Below are 12,796 nucleotides of genomic sequence, written 5' to 3' on the forward strand. Positions count from 1 at the left end.
CACAGCTCTCCCTCCTCACCCTTCCCAGCTGTACGGGAATGCGCAGGGGACTTCTTGCATCCTCCTCGCTTGTTCCGCATTGCTGCGTTTAGCTGTGATCCCAGCCTTCTGTTTGCAGTTACGGAAAACACAAAGAGTAATCTCCAAGCATGATCCCTGAGCATCGAAATACCAAGAACACGAATATTTACACAGTACCCACCTCACCTAGGTTTCCTTCCAACAGGAATGGTCATTTCAGGCTGTAGGTTGGTATTTAATATTTCGCTGACTGGAATTCAACTTTTATTCCATTAGAATAGCACGAGGTTTTCTCCTATGGGACAGTTGGTAGTGTATTGTACCGTTTTGTGTGTGTGTTTATTTTTCAGTATTTTGCTGTTCTGGTGCTGTTGCTTTATCTAGAGCTGCTTGCAAGTCTAGGCAAATAGTAAAAGCAGAAGCATGTGAGAATAACACTGAAATGGGATTTAAAAGGAAGCTGAATGTATGGATGGTTTATGTGGAGGAATAAAGGAGGAAAATAGAGGCTTACGGGGAAGATGAATAAGGTGTTTATTTTTCCCTCTGCTCTCCTGAGCAAACACCACAATGTTTAAAATGAAAAAAATGGGCATTGTAAACTGGCAAACTATGGGATACGTTTTGCATGAAGATACTGTGGAAGTGTTTCCTCTCTCTCTTTGCCACCTATACATATATACCTTCATACTGTTCTCCTTTTCACCTTCACTCCTGATTTTTTGTATCCTTTTAACAGTCTCTTTCTCATAGGTATAAATTGTGCAACCAAAAGGGTCAGGCTTAGCTTTTTAAAATACATCTTTGTGATCACTTGATTCTTGAACTTTTATTCTGAGACTCTTGGCTAAATCCTAAGTGATATAGTGCAGTAAATGTGACAGTGCAAAGTGTGCAAAACCTTGGATATATAATAATGCAACAACGTGACTTGTAGTTTGAAACCTCTGTGTGAAAGTATCTGCATTTTTGGTGGAAGCATTTGGACCTCTAATGCATTTATAGGAATGGATTTATACCTAGTAAGAATTTTTGTTGTTTTTTAATGCGTGGCTACCATGCAAAAAGAAAAATATATGTCTGCTAAGCTATTTACGGTATTGATGTCTTTGTATAAAATAAATGTTCTTTTTAGTAAGTTCTGTTTTCTTTTTCTCCCCCCCCCCCGTGGTTTTGTTGTTGTGCAGAGCTCTGGGATTGAAACATTAGTGGAGGAGCTTTGCTCCAGACTGAAAGACCTTCAGAGTAAGCAAGGTGAGCAATAAATCTTTAAATTTCTGAGGCCATATATTGTATTTATCGGCTGTGTAACATTCTGAGACAGGGGGGTGAGGGAGCAGGCTGTTAATTCAGTAGCTTCTAATAAAGGCCATGCAATTTTAAAATATATTTGAATAATTTCATTCAAATAGTTTAAGCAATGCTGTAGTAGTATGCTTTGTTTACCTAAGAAATAGCCATTCACAAATGGCATTTTCCTTACGAAAAGCTATAACTGTTCATATGGAGCTCTGCCTGCTTTTTTAGTAAATATCCCATACTCTGCATCCTCCCTCCCCACTAGAAGAAATCAAAATAAAGTAGGCTTGATTCTATTCCTTTTGTGTATTGATACTTGCAAAGAGTTGATTGGCCTCAAAATGGTGATATACTAGCTATTCCTGTGAAAAGCATCCAAGTAGCCATCACAGTGGTGTGCTTAAGATTTCTAGGCTTTAGGGGAATGATAACGGGGACTTTATGTTGTCAAGCTTAGGGCAGGGAGCATAATATAAAACTGTGGTTTCTCCAGTGAAAGTTCATTGCACATAAATGTTTGTTCAGGCGCATAGCAGCAGCCTTTGACACTTACAGTAAAATTAATATGCGCATTGTGTAGTACAAATAGCAATAAATATTTACCTGCTTAAAGCATGATTTTAGCTGGCTCCATTCCCTTTTTATGTTTTTAAACAGTAAGTTCTAGACAGCTCTTAGTATTTCATAGTGCTCTGCTGTGACATTTTCTTACTGAGCCAAGATCATGTTGACCATTTATTTTGGAAAAAAAGTAAAATTAGTTTGTATCTCACGGCATTTTTTTTATATTTTACAAATTTTAATATAAAGAATTAGAAATCTTTAGAGTCACCTCTCACAGAGGAAATATGCCTTTACATCCACCCAAAGCACAGCAACTACTGCAGGGGTACTTCCTTTTACTGAAATACTTGAGAAGTTAGATGCAACCATTCATAAAAATATTTAGTTAAATAGTTGGTTTTTAAAAAAAAAAAATCCTTTTTTTTATATGTAGCAATGCAAGAAGGAGATAAGGATTTGGATAGGAAATAACGAAAAATTCAATAGGAAGTTTCCTAGTGGGGCCATTGCTAACCATGAAGTTGCATGCAGCTGCTAGCCAGTCATGTTTGGTGAAATTTGCAGGGCGTAACAAGACAACTGTGCAAAACTTGGATCTTGGGTGGTAGCTTGTAATTTATTTATGTATAATAACCAGACTATAAATTGTTCTGTTATTTACAGTGTTTTATGGAAATTTACTACTATTGCAGGTATACATCCTGGTGCTTTTTGTTAAATACTGTTACAAAATACACTGGTTTTTTTGAATTTTTCTGTTAAGCATTTGGAATTTTCTTCCAAAACAGAGGAGAAGATTCACAAAAAGTTAGAAGGCTCTTTGTCTCCTGAGACTGATTTATCTCCTACAGCAAAGGATCAAGTAGAAATGTATGCATTTTTTTTATTATTATTATCTGAGATGCTTTTACTCTTTTCTCCTTTTACTCCCATATTTTAACACAGTGAAGTTAACTTAGTGGGGAATCTGGAGCTTTGTGGATATTAAGAAATACATTTTTTTTCCTGCCGTCTTCTTTTGTTAATCTAATGTATTTAAATATGAGCATTTGGTACCATGGGCTAGCTTAATTTCTGGCAAAGTCCTGACTGCTTTCTTTTGACTATATGCAGAATTCAAATGATACTGTATTTTAGTTTCCTTAAGACCAAGTCAACTAGACAAATTAAAAGCCTTTAAAAGAGCGTTAATTGACACGTTAGATAATTCTCTCTGCAGGGAGAGAATCAGTTTCCTGGGTTCATAGAATCGTAGAATGGTTTGGGTTGGAAGGGACCTGTAAAGGTCATCTAGTCCAACCCCCCTGCAGTGAGCAGGGACATCTTCAACTAGATCGGGTTGCTCAGAGCCCCGTCCAACCTGACCTTGAATGTTTCCAGGAATGGGGCATCTACTACCTCTCTGGGTAACGTGTTCCAATGTTTCACCACCCTCACTGTAAACAATTTCTTCTTTATATCTAGTCCAAATCTACCCTCTTTTAGTTTAAAACCATTACCCTTTGTTCTGTCTTGTGCAGAACTCTCTGTGTTCTGTTGCAGAAATGGTAAACTGAAACGCTTTTATAACTTTTAAGCTCTTTGTAACCAAAGTGGTCTACTAGTTACCAAGTACCTGAGTCCAGTGTTACTGAAGTACCCAGGGGTTTTATCGTTGACTTCTCTTGGAGATACAACTACTTCTGTATCCCTTAATAATAACCACTGGTAGCAACAGTCTAGTAGAAGTGTTGCTACATGGATGATATTTCTTCAAGGAACTGGTTGTGCTGATGTGCATTTAACTTAACTGACTTGTGAATGTTTTTAAACAGGTTTTCATTGAAATATATGCGATTTAGTATAAATCTCTTTACTGTCAAAGACATACTACTTTAAACATTGCTGAAAACTGTATTTTAATTTTGTCCCTGTTGCACAAAGCTGTTAAGCATCTTAAGTTACTCAAGAACTAATCTTTTTTTGCAATAGCTTATTCTTAATAACTGGACGATTAAACTATGTAGAACTTAGCGTCTCATTTCGCAAAGAAAAACTGAAATTCAGGACTGAACTGACTGAAATTCAGGACTTCCTCATTTATACTCTAAATCAACCATGTTTAAGAAGGCTGTAGTGAACTGCTACATTATCTAATAAAGCTGGAGTCAGGCCTTCACTGTTTTAAGCATCCCCAATTTCCATCTACAGTGAAGTTTAATACTCCCTAAAAATGGGTTTGTTTTACTTGGCAGTATATTTTTAAACATACATTAATACAAGCACTTTTAAAGCTTATCTTAATCTCCCCTTTGTTATCGTTCATATAAACAGTGCAATGAGTGGCATGTGCATACGCAGAACAAAGTAGATTTTTTGGCAATTAGATTGGTAGTGTTTTGATGTGTTTTTAGTAATGCTTTCTAATCTTAACACCTGTCTGAAGTTCTATGATCTGAATGTCACCTTTTTGTTTTGCTTTCAGGTACTATGAAGCATTTCCTCCTCTTTCTGAAAAGCCAGTTTGCCTGCAGGAAATTATGACTGTATGGAATAAATCCAAAGTATGCTCTTACTCTAGCTCCTCATCTTCATCCACTGCTCCACCAACTAGCACGGATACATCTTCTCCAAAGGACTGCAATAGTGAAAGTGAAGTAACTAAAGAAAGAAGTAATAAAGTATCTGCCACTGTACAGGAAAGAACCCAGCAGAAGAAAAGTAAAAATGAGAAAGAAAACAAGTTTAGCAACAACACTGTTGAAGAGAAGGCTGTTTTGTACAAAAAACAAGTCCGACATAAGCCTGAGGGAAAGATGCGTCCTCGCTCCTGGTCATCTGGATCCAGTGAGGCTGGCTCAAGTTCTAGTGGTAATCAAGGTGAATACAAGGCATCAATGAAATGTATTAAAGTAAGACACAAAACAAGAGAGGTTCGAAATAAAAAAGGGCGTAATGGGCAAAGCAGGCTTTCAGTGAAATCTGGTGAAAAGGCTGATAGAAAAGTCCACAGCGGAAGCAGTAGCAGCAGTAGCAGCGGGTCCATCAAACAGCTGTGCAAAAGAGGTAAAAGGCCATTAAAAGAAATTGGAAGAAAAGAAGCTGGCAGTAGCGATGGAAAAGATTTGTATTTAGACAGCAGAAATGAAAAGGAATATAAAGAAGAACCCTTGTGGTATACTGAGCCGATTACAGAGTACTTTGTTCCTCTTAGCAGAAAAAGCAAGCTTGAGACGACATACCGCAACAGAGAAGATATATGTGGCGTAACATCAGAGGCTGTAGAAGAGTTGTCTGAATCAGTGCATGGTCTTTGTATTAGCAACAATAATATTCATAAAACATACCTCGCAGCAGGTACTTTCATCGATGGTCACTTTGTAGAAATGCCTGCAGTTCTAAATGAGGATATTGACCTCGCTGGGACCTCAGTATGTTCTCAACCAGAGGACGACAAATATTTAGATGATGTTCATCTGTCAGAACTAACACACTTCTATGAAGTGGATATTGATCAATCCATGTTGGATCCTGGTGCCTCAGATACGATGCAAGGGGAGAGTCGGATTTTAAATATGATTCGACAAAAAAGTAAAGAAAAAACTGATTTTGAGGCAGAATGTTGCATAGTGTTAGATGGAATGGAGTTGCAAGGGGAAAGTGCAATATGGACAGATTCAACCAGCTCTGTTGGTGCTGAAGGGTGGTTCTTGCAAGACCTTAGTAATTTAGCTCAATTTTGGGAGTGCTGTTCATCTTCTAGTTCTGGTGATGCAGATGGGGAAAGTTTTGGAGGAGATTCTCCGATCAGATTCTCTCCCATCTTAGACAGCACAATGCTTAATTCACACATGCTTGCTGGCAATCAAGAGCTCTTTTCAGATATTAATGAAGGGTCTGGTATAAACTCTTGTTTTTCAGTGTTTGAAGTGCAATGCAGTAACTCTGTTTTACCATTTTCTTTTGAAACACTCAACTTGGGAAATGAAAATGCAGATTCTAGTAGCACTGCTAATATTCTTGGGAAAACACAGTCTAGATTGCTAATATGGACCAAAAATAGTGCCTTTGATGAAAATGAACACTGTTCCAATCTTTCAACAAGAACCTGTAGTCCATGGTCACACTCGGAAGAAACACGTTCAGACAATGAGACTTTAAATATTCCATATGAAGAATCCACGCAATTTAATGCAGAAGATATTAATTATGTAGTTCCTAGAGTGTCTTCGAGTTATGTAGATGAAGAAATTCTAGATTTTTTGCCAGAAGAAACCTGCCAGCAACAAGCTAGAACTTTAGGAGAAATGCCCACTTTGATTTTCAAAACAAAATCTAAGCTAGAATCTGTCTGTGGTATTCAGCTAGAACAAAAAGCAGAAAGTAAAGACTATGAAACTACACAAGGGTGTAGTGAAAGCAGTCCACAAGGAGATGGCTACAGCTCAGGGGTTATTAAAGATATTTGGACAAATATGACAGACAGAAATTCTGCAGCAATGGTAGAAATAGAAGGAATAGAAGATGAATTGTTTTCAACTGATGTAAATAACTATTGCTGCTGTTTGGATACAGAAGCAAAAGTTGAAACCCTCCAGGAGCCCAATAAAGCAGTGCAGAGATCAGAGTATCATCTTTGGGAAGGTCAAAAGGAGAATTTAGAGAAGAGAGCCTTTGTCTCAAATGATTTATCAAAAGTAGATGGTGGTGACTATACTACACCATCAAAACCTTGGGATGTTAACCAGGATAAAGAAAACTCATTTATACTTGGTGGTGTGTATGGGGAGCTCAAAACATTTAACAGTGATGGAGAATGGGCAGTGGTGCCACCTAGTCACTCAAAAGGGAGCTTATTGCAATGCGCAGCTTCTGATGTAGTGACAATAGCTGGTACAGATGTTTTTATGACTCCAGGTAATAGCTTTGCCCCTGGTCATAGGCAATTATGGAGGCCATTTGTATCATTTGAACAGAACGAGCAATCAAAGAGTGGAGATAACGGATTAAATAAGGGTTTTTCTTTTATCTTCCATGAAGACTTACTGGGAGCTTGTGGTAACTTTCAAGTTGAAGAACCAGGGCTTGAATACTCATTCTCTTCCTTTGACCTGAACAATCCATTTTCACAAGTTCTTCATGTAGAGTGTTCGTTTGAGCCAGAAGGAATTGCATCTTTCAGCCCTAGTTTTAAACCTAAGTCAATTCTCTGCTCTGACTCAGACAGTGAGGTTTTACACCCCAGGATATGTGGTGTTGATCGAACGCAGTACAGGGCTATACGGATTTCTCCAAGGACTCACTTTCGCCCAATTTCTGCATCTGAACTTTCTCCAGGTGGTGGAAGTGAGTCAGAATTTGAGTCAGAAAAAGATGAGGGAGGTATTGCTGTCCCTTCTCAAGTAGATGTATTTGAGGATCCACAAGCAGATCTCAAACCTCTGGAAGAAGATGCAGAAAAAGAAGGGCATTATTATGGAAAATCAGAGCTTGAATCTGGAAAATTCCTTCCCAGATTAAAAAAGTCTGGAATGGAGAAGAGTGCACAAACATCATTGGATTCCCAAGAAGAGTCGGCTGGGATGTTGCCAGTAGGAAACCAAGATCCCTGTTTAGAATGCAGTATGAAAGAATCTGTAGATGGGAGGGCGATGGAGAGCTCTAAAGTAAACTGCAGAATAGTGGAGCCACGTGAGGAGACTAGCAGGTTTTGCAGTTGTAAAGCAGGGTGCCATTTCCCCACGTACGAGGATAATCCTGTTTCTTCAGGAGAGCTTGAAGAGGTATGTGGATATATACAATTATGGAATTTGCAGCTGGCAGCTGATAACCAGCAATTTGTCATGTGACAGTTCAATTTAAATGTTTGTAATTGTATAGTTCTCTAGAAAAATACAGTTTTGTAGAAACACTGGAGGTTCCAGCTGAACATAAGGAAAAAGTTTTTTTTACTGTAACGATGACCTAGCGCTGGCACAGATTGCCCAGGAAGGTTGTAGAGTCTCCATCCTTGGAGATATTCAAAAGACATCTGGAAGTGGTCCTGGGCAACCTGCTCTAGGTGGCCCAGCTTGAGCAGGGGGAATTGGACATGATGACCTCCAGAGTTCCCTTTGAACCTCAATCATTCTGTGATTCTGTGAAAAATTAACCATCTTCAGGAATTATGGTGTCATCTTGCATACCTTTAGAAATATATGCATGTGTACACTCATGTGACTTTAAAATCTATTTACCTTAGGTTTTTAGCTTATCTGATTTACATATAATATGTTAAATGTGTGTAAAGTTTGAGTAATGAGATATTATTGATTTTGATTCAAACCTATTTTAAAATTTTGAAGAGGAAGATCTGAAGTCAGTCTTTGCAATATGAATTATAGTTACTTCCAAGTAGAAGAATTTGGAGTTGAATTATTGGATGTAAACTGCAGGAAAGAAAGGGTTTTAGAAAGGCTTAATTGTCTGGAAATTAAAATGTTCTCTCATCAGCATAGACACAAAAAGAAAGAAAACATGGATGCAAAATGTCCATTGCTACCACAGTACTGTAAGGAGGCCTAACTATAACTATGGGTTAAGCTCAGAGTTTTCTTTCAGGTCATTGTAGCCATAGGTTAAGTAATGATGAAGAGCAAAAATCCCTTCCAGCCAAAAATATCCAAGTTCTTCTTGCTGTGAGCTCCCTCTGCTCTTGAGAAGAAATATTTGACCAGCAAAATGAAGGTCCTTGAATGCATCCAGAGGAGGGCAACAAAGCTGGTGACAGGGCTGGAAGGCATGTCCTATGAGGAGTGGACAAGGACTTTGGGCTTGTCTAGTGTGGAGAAGAGGAGGCTGAGGGGTGACCTCATTGCTGTCTACAGCTTCCTGAGGAGGGGAGGTGCTGAGCTCTTCTCCCTGGGATCCAGTGACAGGACACATGGGAATGGTTCAAGGCTGCACCAGGGGAGGTTTAGGCTGGACATTAGGAAGCATTTCTTTACCGAGAGGGTGGTCAAACACTGGGACAGGCTTCCTAGAGAGGTGGTCGATGCCCCAAGCCTGTCAGTGTTTAAGAGGCATTTGGCCAATGCCCTTAACAACATGCTTTAACTTTTGGTCAGCCCTTCAGTTGGACTAGATGATCATTGTAGGTCCCTTCCAACTGAAATACTCTATTCCATTCTAAAATAATTTAGTTGTGCGGCCAGCCCAGAGAGGTTGTCTGGATAGTTATAAGTTGCATCTTGCACTTTCTTTTCCTCTTCAGCCTCCTCTTCCACATACTCAGCAGTTGTAGTATCTACATTAGGAGGGAATTTTTTTCATTTTCAGCTGCAGAGTTGCACCCAGCTGGTGTTGTGCAATTGTATACTCCTCAATTACAGTTTGAAACACTAATTAATGTATGGGAAAGCTAACCTTTTTCTTGCTAAAACTAAAGCTAACCTTTCTATTGAACAAAATCAGAGTTCCTTATTTTCCTTCTTCCCCATTTGTTTCTCCTCTCATCCTCCTTTAAATTAATTGCTATTGCAGCTTCTTTTCCTAGTGTCAGTAAGTTGATGTCTGCTGCTTGCACAAGAGAATCAAATTTGTGACTTTTCCAGGCCCTTTCTAGACAACTTTGTTCCTGCTGCTCTGTTAAGTTAATGGCGATGAAGTGGCTCAATCTTTTCTGGAGTCTAGGAAGTTTCTGGGTTTGTGCCAGACCTTGCAAAAAGTCACCAAAAAAATTAATAAACTTAGACTGTGAGTCAGAACAGATTCTGTAATTACCTTTTACCAGGAGTAAGCAGAATCTAACTTCATCATGCAGTAGGACATAATGAGTGAACAAATGGTCTAATACAGTTATTTGTGGCACTGGGAGTCTAAAGTTCCTTCCAGCCCTTTTCAGATCTCCTTTCTGGATGCTTAGTGCTCCATGAGGATGTTTATTCTCCTCTTTGCTTCAACCACTTATCCATTCAAGGAAGTAGTAAGTGTCTGCTGTAAGATAAGTTTACAGTGGTTTCATAGTTTATGGTAGCTATGAGGCTTGAAAAAAACCTTTGGTACTGAACAGTACTCAGAAAGCTCTGGTATTTTATTTCCTCTAAGTTCCTTAGTGCAAGAGGAAAACTACCTGCTTCCCTTGCTCAGGTCGCATGATTTTGTAGGTATTTTTATAGCTTCAAAATTATAAGCCACTAAGAAGTACAAAGGGCCAACAACCATCTCGGCAGCCTAGACTCTAATTTGGTTTGCAGTTAAGCTCTTCCTAGGGGGCTTGAGGAGCCTGATCACAACCTGAACTCAGAAGGACTGGGTTAACTAGCCCTCCTGTATCTAGCATGGCTCAAGAGGATGTGTGCACACTCTGGGCTTTTCTAAAAGCCATTACTGTGCATCTGAAGATAAGAGGCTTTTTGGCTTGAGAACATTTATCTAAATTTATTATTGTAGTTAAGTCTATCTGTAAAAGAAGAGGGTTTTTTTAAGCATTAAAAGAATTTTAATATGTTGGTTATGAAGTGAACTTTAATCAGTAGAGATAATGACTATATCATGTACAGGAAGGGTGCAAATGTCATGCAAGTATATCTTCTGTGTGTGAACTTTTTTCTTTTTAAGAGTGATATTATTTTTTTTCATGAGCATTAAACAATCAATATAAAATACCTAGAATTAGAATGGTTTGGGAGAAGTGTTCTTCCTGGACACACCCCACACATACATGCATGGGAAAAAGAGTTTTAACTTGATCTGGGGCTATGAAATTGACTGATTAGTATAGATCAATATTTGTAAAGGATTCTTTTTAAATGAAATTTCTGTGCCTCCTTTTACTGACTTATGATAAAAATTAAAGTTATTAACTCACTGTTATCTAACATAAAGTTTGAGTTGTGTTCTGAGGTACCTCCAATATTTTTGCATAAATAATGGGTGTGAAAATACTAATATAGACCACAACGTAACAGTAAAACATTCTCTTTTGCATCACATAAACTTTAATTATATACGTGCTGTGCAAACACACATCTTTGAATACCTCCTATTTATAAGACTGTAGGAGAATCTGGTTCAGTTTCCTCCCTTTTACTTTCTATATTGGAGCATTTCTTTTAGACTTGTAGCATATTTTGTGGAAGGAATTTGTTGATAGCTCCTGCAGAAAAGTTCTTCAAGAGTGAATGATAATTATATACCTAGCCTTAAGAGTCACAAAAAAAACCCCCAAACCAACAAAAAACCACCCACCCCACCCCCAACAACAAAACCCCACAAAAATACCCGCTGAAGTACAGTCCTTTTTCGTCCAAGTAAATGCTCTTATCATTTAACTGTGGAGTCATGGGTAAGTACACAATCTGGTCCAATTAATGGTCTCTGAATATAACAACGCTGAATCTCTTTATCAACAAATTTTATATGGGCTCTGATTTAGTAGGCGTGCCCTAAGAATTCTTATTCTATTGAGTCCTTGCCATACCTAAAGGGACTTGTGGGTTTTGTTGGGATTGGTACCAAACTTTTGAGGTCTGAACATGCCTATGACAATGCATTTGAGGATGAGGAAATTTTACTGGCAAAAACTCTAAGTGTTTATGGATCTCGTGACTTAATTGGCCTATTAGATTTGGTGAGGTACTTTGCTTGACTGGAGTAAGGCAGTGTAAGCATATAACTCCTTTAGGAAGGGCTGTCAAGAGAGGAAGGGAAGAGGGCTGCCTTACATACATTGGTTCTGAGGTCAATAGTGTCGGACATAATCTGCCATAAACCTAGGTAGTGATAAGAGGGAGACAGAATTCAGAGGGGTCTGCTTTATGCCTTAAAATCAGGAGAATCAAGTGGGAAAAACATTCAAGAGCACGTAGAGTCATCCACATACAAAGCAAAGGACTTCACTGTAAAAGAGAGAGTAACTTCGATCTGAGAAAGGATTTGTCCAGATGGTCCTTGATATGTGCTGATTGCGGCAGCTGATGAAAACACCTACAAAGACTCAGAGCTCTAACTTTCTAATTAATAAGCCATTAATTTGCTGAGATTTTGAAGGATGAAAGTATCTTGTATGAGAGGGACCTTAAAAAGATGGAGTTCCCAATGACAATATAGGAATCATGAGGGGGAAAAAAAGGTACAAAGTAAGCCACTAAAATAAAGATTTGGTACACCTGAAAGTCCTAGAAGTAAATTGGAAACAGAAAAAATGACTGAAGGATATTTCTGAGAGACAGAACGAACAAGCTTGGAAAGCTATGAAAAAATAATGTCAAAAAGGTACTGTTTAGTGCATTTTTTGTCATTGTTTGAATTCTTGGTGAAAAGACAGCTAAGCAAAGGAGTAGTACAGATAAATTACACTGTTTCAGCTAGTCACAGGAATAGTCAGCTAAATACCATGAGGAGCAGCAACTAATTTGAAAAAGCCTAGTAGAATACTTGTGTGAGAACACACAGAAGATGGAAATGTGTTTGCCTTTTATATATTTTATATCTTTTTAAAGAGGAAAACAGAACCTGGGGTATTACCAATGACTCTCTTAAATTTGCTAAATACATGTTTTAACCAGTAAATGGCATGGATGCACGAGAAAGTGAGGAATTTTCTAAGTATTGGTTTGGCAAAAAGATTGCACGCTCAAAATAGCAGTCAGTGGCTTACTAGGGGACAAGGGAGATGATTAATTTTTCTGGTCCGGGGAGTAGAATACATGTTTATGAAATTCCCTGATGATATCAAACTGGGAAGGTCTGCAGTTACACTGGAAGACAGGATTAGAATCAAAAGGTTGTTAAACTGGAGAAATGATCTGAAAAATAAAATGCAGTCCAGCAGGGACAAATACAAACTTCTAAAGAAAATAATAATGCACTTCACAAACACAGTGTGAGGAGTGGCAGGTGAGGAAACAATGTGAAACAGAAAAGTATTTTCAAGTAGATCATAAGCTGAGCA

The 12,796-nt window shown here is 38.3% G+C and overlaps 1 protein-coding gene across 7 annotated transcripts in view; it reads left to right on the plus strand.

The window, feature by feature from the left end:
* KIAA0232 overlaps positions 1-12,796 on the plus strand; it is a 71,763-nt gene that overhangs the window by 47,378 nt on the left and 11,589 nt on the right. For 6 of the 7 annotated variants that reach the window (XM_082315954.1, XM_082315956.1, XM_082315957.1 and 3 more), the window contains exons 4-6: positions 1,209-1,275; positions 2,673-2,754; positions 4,349-7,646. In XM_082315954.1, the coding sequence (XP_082172080.1) occupies positions 1,209-1,275; positions 2,673-2,754; positions 4,349-7,646 (3,447 nt within the window). Of the gene's footprint in view, positions 1-1,208; positions 1,276-2,647; positions 2,755-4,348; positions 7,647-12,796 lie in introns of those variants that run through there. The other variant, XM_082315960.1, reaches the window with a different exon arrangement.

This window comes from Platalea leucorodia (assembly GCF_965183815.1).
Source record: "Platalea leucorodia genome assembly, chromosome: 6".
Taxonomy (NCBI): domain Eukaryota; kingdom Metazoa; phylum Chordata; class Aves; order Pelecaniformes; family Threskiornithidae; genus Platalea; species Platalea leucorodia.